Source organism: Mustela erminea, chromosome 3, assembly GCF_009829155.1.
Source record: "Mustela erminea isolate mMusErm1 chromosome 3, mMusErm1.Pri, whole genome shotgun sequence".
NCBI lineage: Eukaryota > Metazoa > Chordata > Mammalia > Carnivora > Mustelidae > Mustela > Mustela erminea.
The window spans coordinates 164158253-164181622 of NC_045616.1; the positions used below are offsets into that span (position 1 = coordinate 164158253).

Genomic DNA, 23370 nt, shown 5'->3' on the forward strand with positions numbered 1-23370 from the left:
GATTAACCCTTAATTCTCCCAGAGGCAACATCTCTGAACACAGCCACACGGGGTCAGGGGCTCAGGGTGTGCATCCAGGGGTGCGAACACCCAGTCTGGGACAGGCTCACCGGGAGAAGGGTACGCCTAGCAACAGCTGCAAGCAGGTGCAGTGAACACATGCCCCGTCGTGTGTGACAAGACCATGAAGAAGCGCTGCCCCCGAACCTGCTTCACCAGCCCGGCCTCCCTTGAGGCTCTGGACACAGCCTCCCCTGGGGGGGACAGGGCTCAGACCCACCCCTGCCAGACCCCACGGCGTGTGTGCGGAACCAGACCCCACGGGCTGAGCACAGAGCTCGTGAACGGCAGGGAGGCCCAGCCAAGGTGCACGGGCCGCCCTGTCCCAGGGCGAGAGCTCCATGTTCCCACCGAGAGCCAGAACTCCTTCTCCCCTTCCCCTCCTCCCTGGGCTGTTTGTTGGTGCTGTCCGCTCTCCCCTCGCTGACACTCGTCTGCGTTCGATGCTCCCGTCAGCAAGACGCACGGGCTGGACGCAGCAGGCAGACCTCGGGCTCTCCGTCACCCATGAGCAGTGCTTCTCCACCACAGGACCTTGTCCCTCTGGCCAGCGAGTCCCCGGAGGAGCCCACGCTGCCAGGCTTCTACCTGGGGAGAAGGGCCCTGGTGGACCCCTGGGCATAAGGGATGGGGTGCTGGGGCTCCTGGGACCCTCCATCCTGGAGGAACCAGCTTTGGTCAGGCCCCACCACAAGGGCCCTTTCTGCGTCTCCTCTTGCCCTGCCTGCCCGCCGTCTGTCAGCTCTCAGTTTCCTATTTTGCGAACAGTGACATTCATAATAGTGGAAAATCCCAGTCTTGTGTGGGAGCAGAGGGGTTAACGGAAGCACTGGCCCACCGCCCGTGCAGAAACCAGATAAGTAAAATTTGAAGACCCTGCTGCTTCCACAAACCCTCCAACGCCAACATGAGAGTCAACATTACAGGCGGATTTTGAGGTCTCATTACCCTTGGACACTGAAGCGCTCCAGGTCCTGTCCTTCCCAAAGGTAAGGTTTTATGGAAGCTTTAATGAAATTAACTCGCCCATTTCTCAGTCAGGAAGCGCAGATTAAGATCCAATTTTTGTAGCCTGACTTTTTTCTCACTGCACAGTGGAAATGAACCCAGAAAGTTTCTAGAATTCCTCTACAATGCACAGCTTGAAGGGATCACAAACTTTAGAATCCTTGGTAGAAAAGGCATGGTGGAGAAATCAAGTTTGTTTCGACAGCCAGCCAGGACGGCAGCCACGTAGCAGTGAGCTGGGCCTCACACGCCTGCCACAGGACCTCGATGGGCCCGTGGGCTCAGATGACCTGGAGGCCATCCGCCTGCATCAGTGGGAGGTGGGGGGTAGCATCTGGTTAAGAAGAGCGAGGCCTTCAGGCAGGTACTGGGACAGCTGCCTAGACTCTTGGGAACTCTGGGTCGGGGTCTTTCTGAGCCCACCAAGCCTGGCCTGGCTGGCACAGCTAGATCCGTCCAGAGAAGAGGTGACCCAGTCCCTACCCAACTGCCCGGGCAGGAGGTCAGGTCGGCGAGGCTGTGCCAGCGGGAGGAGGCAAGCCACCAGCCCCACCCCGGGTGGCCCCAAACCTGGCCCCCCCTGTCCAAATGGGCCTCAGTGGGAGTTGGAGTCACCAGTAGTGCTAGAAGCACCTCACCAAGGCTGGTCTGGGGACCACGGCTCTCCACCACACTTTGCACGCCTCTCTCCCTCATCACATCACAGACCTTCTCGTGCTGCACAACTGCTAACATGTCCCGACTCATCCCAGCAAACTGACCTTAGACGGACTGGCCAAAAAGCCCTGGGAACGGGGACGAGGCCTCACCAAGGGGGCACGAGGAGGGGCCTGTGGGACATCTGGACAGTGCCCCCACCCAGGTACAGAAACCTGGGCACAGTCCCTAATCTCCCGGAAGCCCCCAGGACCAGTCACCGGCACTGAGCCCATAGCTGGCTCAGTGCACTTGGAGGCCCCACTGGCTGGGTCACTGCTGATTCTTCATTTTAAAAAGTAATTCAAAACCCCTGAGGAGCTGTTACTCCCAACTTCTGCTCAGAACACGGAAGCTGGGAAGGGTACTGTCCCACCGTAAAGCGCAGTGTGGTACCACCTTCTGATATACGGGTGTTCTTGGCCCATCAGAGATCCGAGGCTGCGGGCAACCGAGAACCCCAAACCCTGGACACCAGAGCTTCCAGAGAGAGGCAGGAGCCAGACGTGTGGACGCTGCACAGGACAATGCCGACAGCATTCACACGCGGTGGTGAACGTGACCGGCGGGAGGAGGCTGCGGGACCGCAGTCTGCCCGGCATATAGCTCCCCACGGAGGAAAGAAAGCCACGAGGGGCTCTTGGTGCAGGCCGGGGGGGCCCCAGGCACTGTCGCCTGAGGGCCTGGGGATCCCCCAGCACCACTGGGGAAGGGGAACGGAACCCCTCTCTTCCCCGGAAGGGGCCCGGACCCAGGGGTCTCCATCCAGATGCAGGACCTTGGCAATGAGGGGCCCAACACTTGACAGCCTGGGGCGGGGGCTGCCTCAGCGCAGCCTGCGGATTAATACCTGCCCCTCACCGCCCCTGAGAAGTCCGCCAGCTGAGAGCTGGGTGAACCCCAGGCCTGGGCTGTGGGAAGTCCCACAGGCCCGTGTCAGGGACGAAAGATGCAGGTAGCACGGGGAAGCATGGGGGCCCAGGGGACGGGGCTGCCCTAGAGGGGTCCTGGGCATGGCCGATGTCGTGGCTCCCAGTCCCCAGGACCACCCCTATCCCAGCAGACCCGATGGCCACCCGGCCTCATGTGGGCGGCCTCCCCTCCAAGGCAGGTGGCCTTTCCATCACGGCTGGCGACCAGCCCAGAGCAGAGCAAGGGCATACGTGAGTGGGCTCCCAGATTCTGGACATCAGCGGGAGGTGGGAGGGAGCCCCGTGTAGAGCCCTCACACGCAGAGCAGGCTCTCTGAGGCCAGCCGCGGTCAGAGGGTCTGTAGGAGAAACAAAGGCCACGGTGGGGAGCCCGCTGCACGCACCAGGCAGAGTTCTCCACAGACCCCTCACCTTCCCTCACAACGGTCTCCGGAGGAAGTTGGGGTTGAGGACAGGCTGAGTCCTCAGGAAAACTGCCCTCCCTCTCCTGGGGGCAACACAAAGCGGCTGAGTCACCCCTCAGACACGTCTGGGTCCACAAGGAGTCCGGGCCTGGCCCGTCACATTGCCAGCCGCTCCCCGACGTGTGGAGGTGGGGCACGCCGGGGTTCACGCCGGGGTTCACGCCGGCCCAGGGCCTCGGCCAGACGGCCTCACTGCAGCCCCAGGCATCTTGTTAGTGATGCGAAGCCGTGCGGAGGTCGACCCCGCAGTCTCCAGGCAGAGACCGGACTCGGCTTGGCCGCAGCCCCCGCCCCTCCCCAGCGCCCCACCCCACTTCACTCATGCATTTTCCTGACTCCCAAAGACACGGAGTAGGTCATCATTTTGTAAGAAGTTCAGACTTCATTCGAGATGACGGCGACAGTCACAAGCTCTGAAGTAGGGTGGGGACAGTCCCTTTTCTCCCCCAGGACCTGAGCCAGCCCACAGGGAGAAGGCCCAGCCCAGAGCATCTGATGGAGGAGAGCTCCCCACACACAGTGGCGGCGAGGGTCTGACACGCCTGGCACCCCTTAGCAGAGGGGCTGGTGGCCGGCCAGGGTCACAGTAGCCCCAGGACACGCGAAGCAACAACACAGGAGGTTGGCTGCCCGACAGCTACGCCGGCTAATAGGGGAACGTGGCCTCCTGAGCTCAGTGCTGTCCTGCTGCCCCACGAAGACCCGCCTGGCCCTCCAAAGCCCCTCCCGCAGGGCCGCTCTGGCTCCTCAGCCTTCAGTGACCGCTCCTCTGACTGATCCCCGAAGACAGGGGTGCAAACTGGCCCGTCCCAGCCAAGTGGGGGGAACCCAGGTGAGTCCCAGATGGGCACGGGTGACCCCCAGCTGGGAGCACGCGGGCACAGGAGAGGGCACAGGTGACTCCCAGACACACGCACATGGACACAGGAGACACCCAGACGGGCACACGTGGGCGCAGGCGAGAGACCCACCTTGGAAGAAGCTCTTCACGCGAAGGTAGCTGACGCTGAGACGCAGGACAGAAAGCTTGTCCAGCTTCGACACGATGTCGGAAGGGAGCGGCAGCAGGCTGGCCAGATGGTCCAGCTCGGCGTTGAGGCGGTCCCGGTGCCGCTTGGAAGGGTTTGACTTCTCGGCCCCCGTGGCCGGCCTCCTGTGGGGAAGCACGCACAGTCAGACTCGGGGCTCCCCACCAGCGTCCGTCACCCACGAGCTGCAAACCCGTCCCTAGAAGTGACCTTACAGTGCAATCAGCTTCTAAATGAAAAAGGCACTGAGAAGGACAAAAGTCCCTGATGCTGGGACACCTGCGGCTTGGTGGGCTGGACGCCTGCCTTCAGCTCAGGTGGTGGCCCTAGGGTCCTGGGATCAAGCCCTGCGTCGGGCTCCCTGCTCAGCGGGAAGCCTGCTTCTCCCTCTCCCACCCCAGGATCCTGCTCGTCCTCTTTCTGTCTCTGACAAATAAATAAATACAAACTTTTAAAAAAAGTCTCCTGACCCTGTGCACACGAGGTTGCAGGGGCCCCATCACCGAGAGGGGCACTTCCGGAGTGGGCAGGCCTCTCGGGAGCACGGCTGCGAGCCAGCTGTGTGGCTCCGGCAAACTTCCTGACCTCTCTGTGCACACCTTCCCCGGAGTGGAGGAGGACACTGGCCCCGGTTGCACGTGCTCAGCTTTAACAAATGACCTTGTTAGGACCTGCGGTGCTGGTGCGACCAGCCCCTCGGGCCGCAGGACAGAAAGGGTCGGAGGAAAGAGTCATCGTGGAGGATGCCTGGGCGCCGTCCTGCCCGCCCCACTTGCCCATCGGAGGCCGTGAGGTCACGGGCTGTGCCCGGGGGGCGGCTGGAGCCCTGGGTCCCACGACCGAGCCACTCTCCCCCACAGGGGAATTCCCCTGGCCCCGGTTTACCTGCCCACCACCCCCTCACGGAACAGAGCTGACCCCAGACCCCAGCCGCTTCCCAGTGACCTCCCTCATCTGCCTGTCTGAGGCCCCGGGATGACAGTCCCCTTCGTCTGACCCTATTTCCCGCCTCACAGAAGCAGCGTCTACAGGCCCTTCGTAAACATTACGCACACAAAAGCATCTGAAGCCAAATGAGTCGGGTCCAGTAGCTGGCATGGGGAGGGCCGCCGGCAGGCTCGGGAACGGGCCGGCCTGGCTCCCAGGGCCATCCCTCCCTGGGGCACGGCACCTGGCTGGCGTGAGAGCTCCTGCTGCTTCTAGGGGCTGGAGTGTCTTCTGGCCGAAAGTTCCTCCTTGTCATGAGGATGGAGAAGTCGAACAGTCTGTCAGGAGACCCCAAGCACAAACCTGCTTTGCAGAGTCTGAGGGCCCAGACCACAGAAAGCACATGAAAGTCTGCCGCTCCGGCCCGAGGCCACATCTTTGTCCCTCTTTTCATTCCTGTTCTTGGTGTTTTTTTGTTGTTTTTTGTTTTTTAAAGATTTTATTTACTTGACAGACAGAGACCACAAGTAGGCAGAGAGGCCGGCACAGAGAGGGGGAAGCAGGCTCCCCGCTGAGCAGAGAGCCCGATGCGGGGCTCAATCCCACGACCCTGGGATCATGACCTGAGCCGAAGGCAGAGGTTTAACCCACTGAGCCACCCAGGCACCCCTTGGTTTTGTTTTTTTGAGGTATAATTCACATAACACTAACCATTTCAAAACTGACTTTCACAGTGTTGCGTAGCCACAACTCTAGCAAGTCCAATCCATTCCATCGCCCAAATAAACTCCTGCACCCACTCACCACCAGCCCCCGGCGACCACCAGCCCCCGGAGACCCCCAGCGGCCGAACGTCTCCATGGTCGGCGGTCCCAGACCGTTCATGCACCTGGAGTCCCACAGTGGGAGACCGTTTGTGTCCGGCATCTTCCATGTACATCGTGTTTCTGGATCCACTTGTGGTGTGACACTGGTCAGGATGTGGGTCCCCCTCCCGCCGGCATGGACACACCGCACGGCACGGCCCCGCTCCCCAGAGGACGGGCGCAGGGCTCCGTCCAGAATGCTGCAGAGACGCTCGAGCGAAGACTGTGTGCGAACCCCGCTCCGCTCTCGGGCCGCAGCAGCTGCCCACCGACACCCCGTGGTCCGGCTCCTCCGTGACACGCCGTTTTCCTTCTCCCACAGAGCGACTGTCTGCACAGGAGGGACAGCATCTCGCCGCAGCCTCATCTGGGCTCCTCTGACGACCAGCAGTGCAGCGCGTCTTCCCACAGGTGTCTGTGGAGAAATGTCCACCCGAGTCCTCTGCCCTTTTTCTCACGGGTCGTCTTTTTCTTTTTCTTCTCTCCTCTTCTCCTTCCTCCCTCCCTCCCTTCTTTTAAAGGTTCATTTCCCTGACAGAGAGACACAGCGAGAGAGGGAGCACAGCAGGGGGAGGGGGAGAGGGAGAAGCAGGCTCCGCGCTGAGCAGGGAGCCCGACGCGGGGCTCCGTCCCAGGACCCTGGGACCGTGACCTGAGCCGAAGGTGGACGCTCCACCACTGGGCCCCCAGGCCGCTCTGGGTTGTCTTCTTCGTGTCCGGTTACGGGGTCCTTTCTCTTCCAGATGCGAGTCCTTGACCAGTGTGCTGCGTACAGGTATTTGGCCCAGTGTTTGATTGTCTTTTCACTTTCCGCTGCGTTTCTTCCTTAATGAGGCACTTGCCTCGAATTCCTCATGCAGCCGGCCTCCGCGTAAACCGGCAGGAGTCCTGGGGACCAAGAGCATCTCCAGCAGGGCCGGCGCCTGCTGGTGGAAGAGAGCCCCCGGCCCTGCCACCGCCAGTGAAAGACACCCAAGGTCTCCCCAGAGACAGGGCCGTACTCAGGGCAGGTGCGGGGTTCGGAGGGGGAGGCCACGGGAGATGGGCAGATGGCCCCCGCTGAAATGTCACGTCTGTGGAGGGCTGGGGGCGGGGGTAGCCTCCCTTTCAGCCTTGCCCGAGAGTGAGCTGAGTGGTGACTGCTCCCCACCCCGGCCCACTCCCACGGGGCGCCTGCTGGAGGGTCGGGTGCTGGAAGGGCGCCTTCAGAGTGTCTCGCGGCCCCGGCTGTCCCTGACACATCCCTATCAGCCCTCTCCCCGGCCCCAGGGGCCAGACCGGGAACCCTCCTACCCCAGGCCCACGTGCAGGGGGAGCGCCCTGCCAGGCTGGCCTCAGGCACAGGCCCAGGGGCCCGAGGAGGAAGCGCCAAGTCCCCGGGCAGAGACTCAGCAGGAAGGGACAGGGGATGAGAGACCAGTGCCATCAGCAGCACGAGACAGCCGCCGCTGTCTCCGATGGAAGCAAAAGAGAAGACCTGGAAGAATGGGGGGGAGCTCCCCAACCGACCTCCTGGACAGGCTCAACGCACTCACAGTTACAACGCCAGCAGGGCTTTTTCCCAGAAACTGACAGGCTCATCCTAAAAGGTACATGGAAACACGAAGGACCAGGGAAGCCAATTAAAGAAGAACAATTAGAGGACTGTCCTTTTGATTTTAAGCTTTCTCTAAATCCACAACATTCAAGACGGCTTCGTGTTACGGGAAAGACAGAAGTCTACAGCAGGGACCAGAGCAGGGACTCTAGAAACAAACCCACTTATCTTTGGCCAAGTCATTTGACAAAGACATCATGGAGTCCAATAGGGCAAGAAAGTCCTTTCAGGAAATGGGCTGGTGAACCAGACGCCCAAGAACGTAGGTGAGCACCAGCCCTCACCGCACACGACTCCCCAGAATCAACTCAAAGAGGGCCACAGACCTCAATCTATAGCCTCCTCTAAAACTTGACAGGAAAACACAAGACAGCATATTTGGGACCTCGGGACAGTCCCAGGACCCTCAGAAGACACATCCACGCTCAAAGTCATAAAAGAAAAAATTGATAAGTTGATCCTCATCAATATTTTTAAAGTCTTTTGAAAATCCCCACTGAGAACATGGGAAGGGGGACTCCTGGTGCTCGTCTGCAGGTGTGCAGGATTCGATCTCACAGCTGGGAGCTCCAGCCCCAGCTTCCGAGTAGAGATTACTGAAAAAAACAAACAAGATAGACAGCAAAATGAGAAGGGACGCCACAGACTGGGGAAAGTGTCCCTAATAGCTTATACCCAGAACTCATGAAGAAGTACTACAATCCAACAAGAAAACAAAAAATCCAATATGAAGAAAGGCAAGTTATTTAAACAGACACTTCACCAGAGAAGAAATGGGGGTGATGAATCAGCCCACGAAGGACACCCAGCTCTGCTTGGGGCTCAGGAAGGGCAGACGAGAGCCTCGCGAGGCCGGGTCGCAGCCCACGGAGACACAGACGGCACAGAGGCTTGGAGAGCAGTGCAGTGGTTCCCCAAAAGTAACTGGCCTGTGCTGTCGAAGTCAAAAATCCCACCGCACACAAAGCCTTGTCCATAAACGTTCACGGCACCTTCACTGGCACCGGCCCAAACCTGGGAGGCCTGGAGTGTCGGCCCACCGGTGACCGAGTGAGGTGGGGCGTCTGGACGCAGCCGCCCTGCTTGGCTGGAAATGGGGGCACACTCGGGGCACGCCAGCTGCCAGTGAATCTCAAGACCATGGTGCATGATTCCATTTACAGAAAATTCTGGAAACACAAAGCAGGCTACTGGACAGAGCACATCGGGGCTGCCTGGACAGAGGTGGAGACAGGAACGGCACGCAGGACACTGGAGGTGCGGTTCGGGGTCAGGGATGTCCGTGGGGCTTGCACGTGTCACACCAGACTGTGCATGTACGCACACCCAGTTCCAGCAAGGAGAAAAGTGAGAGCCACAAACCCCTCTAGGAGCTCCTGGGGAGAGCAGGCAGACCCCCATGGGGCCTCCCCATGGCCTCCGTACCCAGCTCCCCAGCCCCCAAACGGGCCTCTCAGGAGAAGGGCTCCCAGCCAGGACCTGGCACTTGGGCGTCTCCTCAGCCCATCCCACACTCCACAGCTTCCATCGCTGACCCCTTCCAGGAGAGCAGACAGGCATGCACAGACCTACCACAGACCATCCCCAGAAGAGGATGGGGTCAACTGCAGCCCCACAGCCCTCTGGCGTGGCCAGAAACATGGGCCACGGAGCAGCCAGTGCAGCCAGAGCTGGTGGGGAGGGCTCATGTCCCAGGTGCAGACATCAAAACCAACTCGTCCGGCCTCCAGTGTCCCTAAAACATGTCCCGAGAGAGGTGTTCTGCTCCCAAACACACAGCCGGCAGCTGCCCTCATGCGGACGGAGATGGCTGCCGTCAGGACACACAGACATGCCAGATGCCGCTTCCTGCTCCCGATATGCAGAGCCAGTCCAAGTGCACGTGTTGGGCAAGTCCATCTCCAAACACCCAGCGATTGTCCAAGTGACCCCTGGTCTCTCGTTGGTGACCACCCACCCACCCAGTCCCCAGGCTAAAGGGTCCAAGACCCTCCCCAATCAGCGAGGAAGAAAGTGACCGTTAACAGTGTTAGGGACAAGCGGTGGTCGTGGGAAAAGAAGACACAGACCCTGACCACAAACCAGGAATATTCCAAGTGCTTGGAAGTTTAAAATATGTATGAGAGACCCAAAAAAGTTTAGAGAATGTACTGGAAATTCCTTCATAAGCTTATAGCAGAGAGAGCTTCCAAACTTTGATATAAGATTAATTAGCTACAAGGGAAATGATGAAAAAATCAACCTCATCAAAATTAATTTTTCCACACAGCAAAGACCATGATAAGTAAAACCAAAACTGGAGGAAAGTGTTTGAAACAGATTCTCTAGTATAGAACCAGCCCTAAGACTCAAGGAGCACAAAAACACAAACAATTCAATAGCGAAATGAGCAAAAGTGACCAACACTGTTTGCAGGAAAGGAAATCCAGATAGGGTTTTAACCTGACTTACGGGAAGAGCGCAAATTAAAATGACCCAAGTCTGAAATGCAGCGCGGGCACAGGGCAGGAAGGAGGCGTGTTCCAGCACAGCCAAGCACGCCCGGAATGTCCAGAGCTGGTGGCGCCCTCCCCGTGCCCGGTGCCCGCACCCCCGGACAGAGCAGCCCTGCGTGAGGGAAAGTCCGGGCGCCCGGGCGGGGCCGTGTTCAGCCTCTTGCAAGGCAAGGAAGAGCTGGCCGCGGCTCTGTGGGCCCTGGCAGGAGACACAAGTCTCCCAGGTCAGAGACCGGGGCTCATCGCTCACCCCATGGCAGGCGGTGTGCCCCTCTGTGTGTCTGTGTCATTCATTGTGTCCCTGAGTCCCAGGGGACTGACCCAGACAGCCCTGGGCAGGTGTGGCCCTGCAGGGTCTGCAGCCCAGGAGTCCCAGGGCAGATAGCCCCCCACGGGCATGGTGAGCGGCAAACGAGCCGCCCGAGGGAGAGGCCCCTCTTCCCCCAAGTTGCTCATCCAGATGCAGCCGGAGAGGCGGCGCAGGGAAGGTGGTCCGCACACAAACAGGTCAGCATGCGTGGCGCTCACGGCGGACTGCTGCCATGGGGGGAGCTCAGCCGCAAAATGACGCGGGCAGCTCTGGGCATCTGCGAAACGGTCTCACCGGGCGCTGCCGGACCGAAGGACAGCGGGCCGGACGCCGTCCCTGAACGGATGCTGTGTGTCCGGACCTGCTGCTTTCTGCAGGAGCCTCTCGGGACAGGCTCCCAAGACACGGCTGGGGTGGCGGGCAGGAGGGGCCTGCTGGGGCTCTGAGTTTTGAACCAGATGAGCATCAATAACTCAGATGAATTCCTCCATAATAAATGCCTCAAAAACTCATTATCTCAGACCCTGTTCTTGGAACAAACACAATGAAAACAGGAACCGTAGCTCGCTCGCCCCAGAGGGTCCCGCACACAGAGCATGGTGTGCCCTGAGGCCTGCGTGCTCGCCAGCGGGGACCTGTCCCGCACGCACGAGCGGCACTCCCTGGCCCCGGGCACAGATGCCCGCCGCTCTCCACCACCCACCTCAGTCTGGGTGGCACCACCATGGCGGCCCACGGTGGCCCACGGCGGCCGCATGACCCACTCAGGGACATGCCCACTTTCCGAGTCCCACCTCTTGAGCCCTCCCAGCCGTTGTCAGGTGGCGGCCGCCGTCCCAGACCTCTCACAGAGCCGCGCTCCCCCAGGGTCGGGGAGGGCAGCCCGGGCCGCAGAGACGCAGGCCCGGCTTCAGTCGCCCCTGGAGGGTGCAGCCCACATACGGGGCCTCGCAGTCATGTGCACTGGGCAGAGCTGCGTCTCACACACACGCAGAGGCCGACAGTGGGACTTGCTGCAGGACCCCCGCCGGAGGAGCCAGGAGCCAGGGGCAGCCCCAAGGCACAGCAGGGGCATAGCAGGGGCACAGCAGAGCGGCCCCAAACCCTGTCCCGCCCGCCCCCACGGCAGACTGCACGCCCTAGTGTCCCACGTGCCCCTGGGCCAGCAGCGGGACCCTGTCTGGGGAGTGAGGGCCACCGGTCCCCCTCCCTACTTTGCAAGTCTTCTGGAGGCCCCCAGGCAGGGGTCAAAGCCGCACACTACGTGCCGCACGCTAGTCCTCGAGGACAGGCTTCCCCCAGGCCGAGAGGGATGTGGCGCTCGCTGAAAACCGTGTGGACGTCTAGGGCCCCCATGGGCACTTCTGGCCAGAGGCGTCCCTCCGCGCTGACCTCGCCATCCAGTCCAAGTGGGGAAAGCGGCCCAGAGCCATCCCGAGAGGCGCCGCAGGCTTGATGGTGTGCAGGGAGCCCGCAGCCACAGACCCGGCTCCGCTGCTGTGGCCCCAGCCCCTCGCACGCCCCGCTGGCCACGCACGACCTGCCCTCGCTCTCGGCGTCCTGTCAGGTGCTCCTCGCAAGGAGCAGAGACCGTCCCCTCCAAGCAACCCTAACCCTATCCCTAACCCTAACCCTAACCCCTCCACGCGACCGCGCAGCAAAAGCAGAAGACGGGATACTTTACTGTTTCTGAACGGGCTTCCGTCTCTTGCGGCCGGCGTACAGGCACTCCCCCGGCGGGATCATCGTCTCTGGCCCTGGGGAGGAGACGAGCGCACACGGGTTACGTCCAGGAGGCCCCGGCCCGCACTGTCCCCAGACCCGCACCCACCACGGCGTCAGCCCCAGCCTGCTGTGCTCACCGGGGTCCCCCCACGGACCCCACAGCGGGGTCCCCCGCCCACATCAGCAACCGAACCAGGTGACCCGCAGAGCCCGCCCGTTGAACCCCGCACACCCTGTTTCCCTCAGCGGGAAGTTGCTGCAGGGTGCGGGGAGCACGCACGGCCCCGGACATGATGGCAGCGCCCCGGTGTCCAAGCCCGACCCGAGGACCCGAGTCACTGCACCCGTCTGGGGATCAGCGCTGGGCCCCTGCAGTCGGTTCTGAAAGAGCTTTCGGTAGAGAAACGGCCTGAGCCTGTCCTCAGGAGCCAGATGCTGTTCCACGGGCGCCCACGAGACAGACACGCGGCTGCGGGGCCACAGAGCGGCTGCTGCATCAGGGCTCTGAGGGGGCTGTTCCTCAGGCGAGGGGCCACGTGTGTCCTCACTCGGTGGCGTTTGTGGCGGGTCTTCTTCCTCTTCTCCGCCCTCCCCGGTAGGGCCCCGTACTTCGGAGCCAACAGGCTTCCTCTTTCGTGTGTAAAATCTCCCACTCAACTCCACGGCCTGAACTTTGTCCACAGCTGCCCCGAGCCCAGCTGAACACACCCTCTGGCCTCCACCAGCAGGGCTGCACATGGCGCTGGGATCCAAGAGGAGGTCCTCATGCACCAGCCCAGCATCTGTGCCCTGAGGCTGGTAGGCTCACCCATCACCTTGGAGAGGGCACCAAAATCTTAATTTTTCCATGCAGGGAGGGTATACGAGCCCTCCCAAACATCCTACAGACCAGCGCGCAGTGACCACACACGGCCTGTCACCCGGCCAACTGGAGCTTAGGAGCCCTCACCTGGCCTCAGGAAGAGGGGGCGTCAACACAGAATGTCCACCCTGAGTGTGAAGAGCCACAAGAATATCCGACGTAGGTCACGAATGTGCTTTAAATATAAGAAACACACCTTGAACATAAAGACTAAGTAGGTAAAGTAAATGGATAGGAAAACATGTGCCATGTAATCAGTAATCAAAAGAAGCTGGGGTCCTTATGAGCATATGAGACACAGTAGGCTTAAGAAAAAGGACTATAACCAGGGACAACAACATTCCTTTCTCAGTAATCAATAGAACAAGTAAACCAAAAATCAGGAAGGCTTTAGAATATGTAAACAGTCAGGACTTGAACTGACGGACATTTACAGAACACCCACTTAGCAGCAGCAGACCACGCATTCTTTGCACATGGAACATTCATCAGGATAGACCAAATGCTGGGACTCTGAACAATCCTCAACAAACTCAAAAGAATAGAAATCATACAAAGTATATTTTGTGACAATGATGTGATTATACTAGAAAGATATATGGAAGATGCCCAGATATTTGGAAAGCAATCCACTCCTAAACAACCACGGGTAAAAGAGAACATCTCAAAGAAATTTAAAGCACTTTGAACTGAATGAAAATGAAAACACAACATATCAGATTTTGTGGGACACAGCTGAGCAATACTTTGATGAAAGTGATATTATTAAACATTTATATGAGGAAAAAAAGATCTCAAATAATGTAAGCTTCGGGTGCCTGGGTGGTTCAGTGGGTTAAGCCACTGCCTTTGGCTCAGGTCATGATCTCAGGGTCCTGGGATCGAGTCCCGCATTGGGCTCTCTGCTCCGCGGGGAGCCTGCTTCCCTCTCTCTCTCTGCCTGCCTCTCTGCCTACTTGTGATCTCTCTCTGTCAAATAAATAAATAAAATCTTTTAAAAAAATAATGTAAGCTTCTACTTTAAGTAACTAGGAAAAGAGAAAATAAATTCAAATCAAGCAGAAGGATGGAAGTAATAAAGAAGAAAAAATCAATGAAACTTAAAACAGAAAAGTAGAGAAAACTCGATGAACCAAAAGTCAGTTCTAGGAAAAGATTAATGGAATGGATAAACCTCTAGCCAGATCAAGAAATAGAGAAGACACAAATGACCAGGATCAGGAGTGAAAGAGGGGTCATCACTACAGATCCCACAGACATCAGAATGAAAATAAGAGTATACAACTATGAACTTACCTGTTTCCCCAAACCCCAAATCCATATGTTGAAGCCCTAATCCTCCAGTGGAGGCAGGGCCTTGAAGGAAGTGACTAAGGTTGAATGAGGTCATAAAAGCAGAGCCCTGATCTTCTTTATAAGAAGAGGAAGAGACACCAGGGCTGTCTCCTCACTATGCATACGGAGTCACTGCAAACCAAGAAGAGAGCTCTTGCTGGAAAGCAAATCAGCAGTGTTGGGAAGACGTGACCGCCACTTGACCTGTGAGCCGGACGGGGTACTAGGAAGCTCTTCGTCCCCCCTCCCCTCTCCTTGGATGTGGGCTCCACTCGCCTTTCCTGCTCCCAGCAGCTGCTCTAAGGACACAGTCTTGAGAAGTACATGATACATGTGACTGAGCCAAGTCGAGGCCTCTTTATAGAGATGACTTTTCAGAGATGGCCAGAGGATGCTGGACCCACTCATCTTTCTGCCGCCTACGACAAGCCTCTGCATGTAATCTCTCTCGGCTTACTCAAACCGTCACCTTCCACCTGGAGGGGCGGCCTCGTACTTGGTCTCTCCCTCCGTCCACAAACAGGGCCTGACTTCAGATCACACCTGAGAGAGCACCTGAGAAGCTCGCAAAACCAACCCGCAAGTACCTGGTCTTGGACTTGCAGCCTCCGGAACTATGAGGAATAAATGTGTGTTGTTCAAGCCCCCAACACAGACAAACACAACAGTGTTTGTAGCCCAAACACAGAGACAAATACTAACCCCACAAATCCAATAATTTAGGCCAAATGGGCCAATTCCTTGAAAGACACAAACTACCCAATTTACTCAAGAAAAAAACCACGACTGTTTGATCCTACTATTTCTATTTCAATAATAAAAAACAAAATAAAACAAAAAACACTCAGGCCCAGAAGGTTTCAATGGTAAATTCTACCACTTTTAGAAAAAAAAAAAATAATACCAATTTTCTGCAACCTCCGGTAGAAAATTGAAAATAAAATTTAAAAAATTGATAATTTGTTTATAAGTTCAGCATCACCCTGATCCAAAAACCATACACTTCAAGAAAACTACAGACTGATATGTACCATGGATGCAATCAGGTTAGCAAACGTAACCAGCAATACAAATAGGGCCAAACAGGACGGCGAGCGAGGGTTATCCAAGAATTCAAGGCCACTTCGACATCCAACAATTGGTCATTGCAATTCCCTACTTTAATAAACTAATGAAAAAATACATATGATCATCTCCTATATGCAAAAAAGTATTTGACAAAGAAAAGGATTTGAAGGGAGCTTAATTACCCTGATGCAGGGCTTCTACAGCAATGCCTACTTGAGCGTCACACCTGACCACGAAAACCGAGCTCCTCCTGGAGCCCACAGACCCTTCATCCCGCTTCCCACTCAGCACCGTGCGCGTGTCCTCAACAGGGCAGCGAGATGAGGAAAAGCAGTGCCGTAACGTTGGGGAGGGGAGACAGAACCCTGCTTACAGACAATGTGATTGTACCTACAGAAATCCCTGGAAGTTCACTAAGACAAATCTCTTACAGTAATTGAGGTCAGAAAGGTCGAAGGGTAAAAGGACAATATACAAAAGTCAAGTGTGTTTCTGGAGACCAGCCATGAGCCACCAGAACAAAGGGTTTTGAAAAGTAGTACCATTTACAGTAGCACCAAAATAAAACCGAAATTCTTCAGTATTTCAGTATACTATGTGTATAACTGGGGCTCCAAACAATAGAGGTGGCAGGAAAAAAATTGGATAGAAATTTGTCCAAACATGGAAAACCCAAAAGACTCCACTCCAAAGCTGCTAGAACTTGTACAGAAATTCAGTAAAGTGTCAGGATATAAAATCAATGCACAGAAATCAGTTGCATTTCTCTACACCAACAACAAGACAGAAGAAAGAGAAATTAAGGAGTCCATCCCATTTACAATTGCACCCAAAACCATAAGATACCTAGGAATAAACCTAACCAAAGAGGCACAGAATCTATACTCAGAAAACTATAAAGTACTCATGAAAGAAATTGAGGAAGACACAAAGAAATGGAAAAACGTTCCATGCTCCTGGATTGGAAGAATAAATATTGTGAAAATGTCTATGCTACCTAAAGCAATCTACACATTTAATGCAATTCCTATCAAAGTACCATCCATCTTTTTCAAAGAAATGGAACAAATAATCCTAAAATTTTTATGGAACCAGAAAAGACCTCGAATAGCCAAAGGGATATTGAAAAAGAAAGCCAAAGTTGGTGGCATCACAATTCCGGACTTCAAGCTCTATTACAAAGCTGTCATCATCAAGACAGCATGGTACTGGCACAAAAACAGACACACAGATCAATGGAACAGAATAGTGAGCCCAGAAATAGACCCTTAACTCTCTTTGTCAACTAATCTTCAACAAAGCAGGAAAGAATGTCCAATGGAAAAAAGACAGCCTCTTCAACAAATGGTGTTGGGAAAATTGGACAGCCACATGCAGAAAAATGAAATTGGACCATTTCCTTATACCACACACGAAAATAGACTCAAAATGGGTGAAGGATCTCAATGTGCGAAAGGAATCCATCAAAATCCTTGAGGAGAACACAGGCAGCAACCTCTTCGACCTCAGCTGCAGCAACATCTTCCTAGGAACATCACCAAGGCAAGGGAAGCAAGGGCAAAAATGAACTATTGGGATTTCATCAAGATCAAAAGCTTTTGCACAGCAAAGGAAACAGTTAACAAAATCAAAAGACAACTGACAGAATGGGAGAAGATATTTGCAAACGACATATCAGATAAAGGACTAGTGTCCAGAATCTATAAAGAACTTAGCAAACTCAACACCCAAAGAACAAATAATCCAATCAAGAAATGGGCAGAGGACATGAACAGACATTTCTGCAAAGAAGACATCCAGATGGCCAACAGACACATGAAAAAGTGCTCCACATCACTAGACATGAGGGAAATACAAATCAAAACCACAATGAGATATCACCTCACACCAGTCAGAATGGCTAAAATCAACAAGTCAGGAAATGACAGATGCTGGCGAGGATGCGGAGAAAGGGGAACCCTCCTACACTGTTGGTGGGAATGCAAGCTGGTGCAGCCACTCTGGAAAACAGCATGGAGGTTCCTCAAAATGTTGAAAATAGAACTGCCCTATGACCCAGCAATTCCACTACAGGGTAATTACCCTAAACATACAAACGTAGTGATCCGAAGGGGCACGTGCACCCGAATGTTTATAGCAGCAATGTCCACAATAGCCAAACTATGGAAAGAACCTAGATGTCCATCAACAGATGAATGGATCAAGAAGATGTGGTATATATACACAATGGAATACTATGCAGCCATCAAAAGAAATGAAATCTTGCCATTTGCGACAACATGGATGGAACTAGAGCGTATCATGCTTAGCGAAATAAGTCAAGCAGAGAAAGACAACTATCATATGATCTCCCTGATATGAGGAAGTGGTGATGCAACATGGGGGCTTAAGTGGGTAGAAGAAGAATAAATGAAACAAGATGGGATTGGGAGGGAGACAAACCATAAGTGACTCTTAATCTCACAAAACAAACAAAACAAACTGAGGGTTGCTGGGGGGAGGGGGTTTGGGAGAAGGGGGGTGGGGTTATGGACATTGGGGAGGGTATGTGCTAAGGTGAGTGCTGTGAAGTGTGTAAACCTGGCGATTCACAGACCTGTACCCCTGGGGATAAAAATATATGTTTATGAAAAATAAAAAATTAAAAAAAATAAAGAAATTTGTCCAAACATAATGAAAACTGGAAACTTACAGATTCAAGAAGATCAATAAAGTCTCAGCACAGAAACATGAAATTGCAGCAAAGTCAGTCCTAATCAAGTTGCTCATAGCCGGGGCCTCCTGAACAATCGTAAAAGCCACCACAGAAAACAGCCACCGGGTGCACAGGGACACGGGCAGTATGACGGCAGCCGCCTCGTCGGGGAAGCACAGAGACGGCGGAGCCACGTCGTAAAATTCCACACCCTGGGAACACAGCTTTCAAAACTGAAGGGCTGGAGAGTTTTCCAAACAGAAAAACTGAAAGACTGGCTCACCAGCTGACCCACGCTGTAAGACATGCGAAGGGGTGTCTTCAGGCCAGAGGAAAGCGATACCAGATGGTAACACGGGTCCACCAAAGGGAACGGGAGGCACAGGAAACAGAGCTGCTGGGTACAAACCCAGGGTCTGCTCTTACTGTTTAACTGTCTTTGAAAGACAGTTGTTTAAACAACGATGAGCACGTGTTGTGGAGTTTGTAACGTGTGTAGAGGTGAGGGGTATGGAAACTGTGGCACCTAGGCCAGGAGGGGGGACACGCAAGGGCCCGGTGGAAGGTTCCTCCCTGTTCACTGAGTGCTGTGATGGTGCTCAAAACTCGTGCCAAGTATCCCGGAGTAAGAAGCTTCCGATCCCAGGGCTCAGATGTGTCTTTCTTCCTGCCCCCTGCTGCCAGAGGCTGACAGACTCAGTGACCTTCTACCCCCGCACCCCAGGGGCTGAACCATACCCTCTCCAAAGGGCCCGGAACCCCAGCCTTGGAGAGGGCTCCCCATTTCTAAGTGCACTCTTCCAGCTTGTTCTGCCACCCTGGGGCGTCCTCCACAGTCTTCCTCTCCCCTTTATGGTCCGTCTGCTGTTGGGTTAGTTCTTCCTTATAGAAGTCTCTCAATTCAAACAAAACATTAAGCTAAAAACACAAAAAGCTGATTTTTTTTAAGCCTACCTGTGTCGGTGTTACGTACTAAGAAATGACACGTTGGGGACACACTGCACCATCTGAGCGCAGAGTGGGGTCTACATGAAACCGGACCGTTCGATACCGATACTGCGTCTGTGCCACTCGATGAACAGGCTGGCCTCATTACAACCTCCTCTTCACTTTTGGTAAAGATTTGAAATTTTCCATAATAACAAGTTTTTAAAAAAGCATAAAAAAGCAGCAAAATGTGGCATAAGAACAGAGACCCTATCACGCCAAGGCCATTCGATGGGGAGAGGAATGTTGTCCCCAGACGGGTGAACGGACATCCCTGCCTCACGCCGTATGAAAAATTAACCAAAATTACTTAAAGACCTTTGTGTGAGAGGTAAAATGATAAAACATGGGGCTACACCTTCATGACCTTAAATTTGGCAAAAGATTCTTAGATGTGTCACTAAAGGTACAAATAAAAGACTTTTTTAAAAAAAATCAGACTTCATCAAATTTTAAAACCTGTGCTTCAGAGGACACCATCCAGTCACAGAACAGGAGAAAACGTTCGCAAATCATGCATCTGCTCAGTCTACTGCCCAAGACATACAAAGAATTCTGACAACCCAACAACAACAAAAAGAGAAACGGCCCAATGGAAAATGGTCAAAGGACCTGAACAGACATTTCCCCACAGAAAACCTGCGAACGGTGACCAGACGCCCGGGAGCGCCTCGGGTCCTCAAGCGCTGGGGAGACGCGATCAAACCCGCAGCGAGAGCGCGGCCGCTGCCCCCCGGGCCGGCTCAGGACAGAGCGAAGGCCAGCGACAGGCGCTGGTGAGGACGCGGAGCCGCCCCCCGTGGCCCCGAGGCGACGGCGTGGCAGACCCCCCGAGAGGCAGACAGAGGCAGCCCAGCGGCCGCGCTCCTGGCCGTGCACCCAGGAGAACTGAAAACACACGCTGGGCACCGTCGTTCACAGCAGCCGCGTGTCGACGACCGTGAGGCCGCCCGAGGGTGAGCATCGCTGGGGGGGCCCGGCCGACGGCGCCCGCTGGTTCCCCTTCGGCGGGGACCAGACAACGGAAAGGTCAGCGGTCGCCAGGGCCGGGGAGGAAGGAACGGAACGACCGTCTCACCCGCAGGGAGCGTCTGTCCGGGGGAAGGGAAAGTTCTGGACGTAGAGGGGGCGGGAGGTGCCCAACTCTGGATATACTACACGCGCACACCGGACGGTACTTTTAAAAGGCTAATTGGAGCTGACGTGACTGCTCTGAGGGTAAACCCAGGACACAAATTTACACATAAACGCAGGTGAAGTTTCTGGGGGGCTGAGAAAGGGACTAGCGGGGGGCAGCGGCGGGCGCGGACCGCAGCCGTCTGAGGACACCTGCGCGCGGGGAACAGACGCAGGCGGCAGCGGCAGGGGCGCGGCGGGCGGAGGGGGTTCCGAGCGGACGGGGATGGTGGGAAACAGCCGCTGAGCGCGTCGGTGTGCCAGTCTGTCTGAATGCGTGTTCCGGTTCCCCGGGGCACGCAGCAGGAGTCGGGAGCAGGAGAGCTCTGGCCCCTGGCAGGCGGGAGCAGGAACCGACGGCGAAATGCTTCCGCCTTGGCAGCCTCGTCCTGGGCCATGGCCGCCACACCTGCCCTGCTCTGGGCAGCCAGGCAGACCCTCGGTGGCTGCAGGCCGGGGAGCAAAGCCATCCCAGGCCTGGCCCCAGCTTAGGCCCCAGGAGGGGCCGGGCACGCAGCAACCTAGAGTCACGCGGAAGGTCGAAGGTGAAGGGGACCCCATCCCCAGCACCACCGTTCCCGGATGAGCCCTAAACCTGGAGCAGGGGTGGCATGGGGGCGGGCAGATGACAGAGAAGATGAGGAGGGGCCATTCCTGTCCCAGCTGACCCTGATCCCTTCACCCGAAGTCTCTCCCCCACGCAGGAACCGGCGCAGGGCCGAGCCTGCATCGTGTGCCCACTCCACAGCCTCGCACCTTCTGCCCCACAAAACCAAGAAGTCCCTTGGTGTCTCCATCTCAGTGCTCAGTACAACCCTGGACATAGTTTATGGTCAGAAGCACCAAAGGCAGGTAAATAGTCACAGGTACCCCCACGGGGTGTGTGTGGAAGAGATCAAAGGGGCTGCGCATCGACCCGCACACACACCACCACAGGCCTCGCTGGAAAACCAGTCTGGGTTCCGAGTGAGCTGAGGTTTCCGCCCTGGGAATCCAACAGACAGGTGGACATTACGGCGTTGGGGTTGCTCCATTTTACCAAATACCTGTGCGTTCTCCTCAAAAAGATGAAGCCTCCATCGGAACAGACGGAATTCCTGGAAGCAGTGCCCCCCAGGACACAGGTCTCCGCCTCAGGTGCAGGCGGCAGACGCCCCATTGGGAAGTGAGGGCAGGAGACCCTCCGCGCAGGGCTCCCGCAGCCTGCGGCTGGCCTGGGCCAGGGTCCCCCCTGCAACTGCGGATGGTGCTGGGCTAGGAGGCAGATGGGGACCTGCAGGCATGCGAGGGGCCCAGCAGGGGGTTTGGTGGCCCTCCCTTCCCCGCTAAGCTCTAAGCTGACTGGGCTTCTCAGAGAAACCAGAGCTTTTACTTAGGACTCCTTCTTCAGGGGCTCCTGGGTGGCTCAGCTGGTTAAGCGTCTGACTCTGGATCTTGCTCAGGTCTTGACTTCAAGGTCATGAGTCTAAGGCCCCCGTGGGGCTCCGTGCTGGGCGTGGAGCATCTTTAATGGGCACACACTGCTGTGGGACCACACCAGGGGTCTGAGTCCAAACTCCAACTCTGCGTCAGAGTTCTTGTGCCTAAATGAGGGGAAGGCCAGCCACGGGCTGCCGGAGCGCCGCCATGGGCGACACGGCTTCCCATGAGAGGGCTGCACTGCCCGCTCACCACTCACCACGAGGGAGGCGGCCAGCTCATTGCCACGGGGTCTCCACCTAATGGCCGGTGCCAGGACTGCCACCGGGATAGGGCTCCCTTCCAGGGGCCTGCAGAAGCCTAATGGTGGACACTGGGTGGAGGTTGTCCAGGCTTAAGGGCCCGCCTCTACCAGAGACCGCCTGGAGCGCCCCCAGGGTGAGTCAGCAGCTGTCCAGGCCAGAAATCCAGGTACACAACTTTCAAGGACGCAGAGCTTGGGCACAGATGTCCTGGGCACACACTCACGTTCTGAACCCCTCAAGGACGGGCTGTGGCTGGTCAAACAGAGGCCATGGGTAGGTCACAGGGGCTACCCCCCTGTACCCCATGCCATGATGATGCTGAAGGCCCACTGTACACTCCCAAAGAGGGAAGAAGCCTCCAGCGCCCTGGAAAAAGGCAGGAGGAAGGTCCCCAGGAAAGAGGTGCCCCAGACCTTTGATCTCTGGCCCTGCCCGGTCACCAGCCCGGTGAGCAGCCCCTTCCCCAGCTGAGTCACAGTGGGAACACCGGCCAGCAAGTCACGGATGGCCAGGGCCACTCACAGAGTCGCCAGGATCCGGGATTTGGGGCCACTCAAGACTTTGAGGCGGGGGAATTAAAAAGGAAACTTTCTTGGTGCCGCTAACTGAAACCAAGCGAATTCCTGGAACACGGGCCCTTCCGCCCTTCCCGAGTGTGAGAACCAAGCCTGGTGCTCCCCGCCGGATAGGAGGGCGCGGGGCTGTGCGCCCCAGCCCCGGCCCCCGGCCCCGGCCCTCCTCCGCCGGCCGCCCTGTGGAAGGCTCGGGGGCCCGTGCCGAGCCCTGCGCAGCATCTGCCCACGAAGTTTCTGAAGGACACCGGACCGAGGGCAGAACTAGCCCAGCGGGCCCAGGGCGGTGGGTCACAGGCAGGGGCTGGTGGGGAAGGGAGACACCGCGGGGCCATGAGCGGTCGAGGCCGACCCGCTTCCCTCTTCCCCTTCTGGTTCTCAGGTGCGCACCTACCCGCCCGGCCCCGGCGCCCCGCGGAAGGGCGGCTGGCTGGAGCCCCTCGGCGGAGCGGGGGCCGGCGGGGCGCGCCGGGGACACTTACCCGGGCCGGCGGGGCGCGGAGGCTCAGGCGCACCCGCGGGAGGAGCCCGCCCGTGCCGGGAGCTGTGGCGGCGCGGCTGCCGGCGCTCGCATCTCCGGGACGGGGACCCGCGGCCGCCGCGCACGGACCGCCCCACCCCGGCACGCGAGCCCGCCCCGCCCCGGGGCCGACCGAGCGCGGGAGGCGGCAGGGCGCGCGCGCATCCCCGCCCCGCGCTCCGGGCCGCCCTCCGGCTCTGCGTGCGCCTCGCGCGGGTCGCGCCGTGGCCCGTCGGGGCCCCGAGGGCTCTCCCACGGTCTGTCCGGCCCCGGCCGCCTGGTGCCCCTCGAGGTCCCGGGCCCCCCGGCACGCGCCCCACCCA

The 23370-nt window shown here is 56.9% G+C and overlaps 1 protein-coding gene across 1 annotated transcript in view; it reads right to left on the minus strand.

Moving 5' to 3' along the window:
• Positions 1–23092, minus strand: part of AHRR (aryl-hydrocarbon receptor repressor) — a 78683-nt gene extending 55591 nt beyond the window's left edge. The window contains exons 1-3 of the mRNA XM_032337869.1: positions 23010–23092; positions 12068–12140; positions 4132–4313 (exon numbers count right to left, since the gene is read on the minus strand). Coding sequence (XP_032193760.1) covers positions 4132–4313; positions 12068–12129 — 244 coding nt within the window. The 5' untranslated portion in view covers positions 12130–12140; positions 23010–23092. The remainder of the gene's footprint in view (positions 1–4131; positions 4314–12067; positions 12141–23009) is intronic.
• Between the last annotated feature and the right edge of the window lie 278 nt (positions 23093–23370).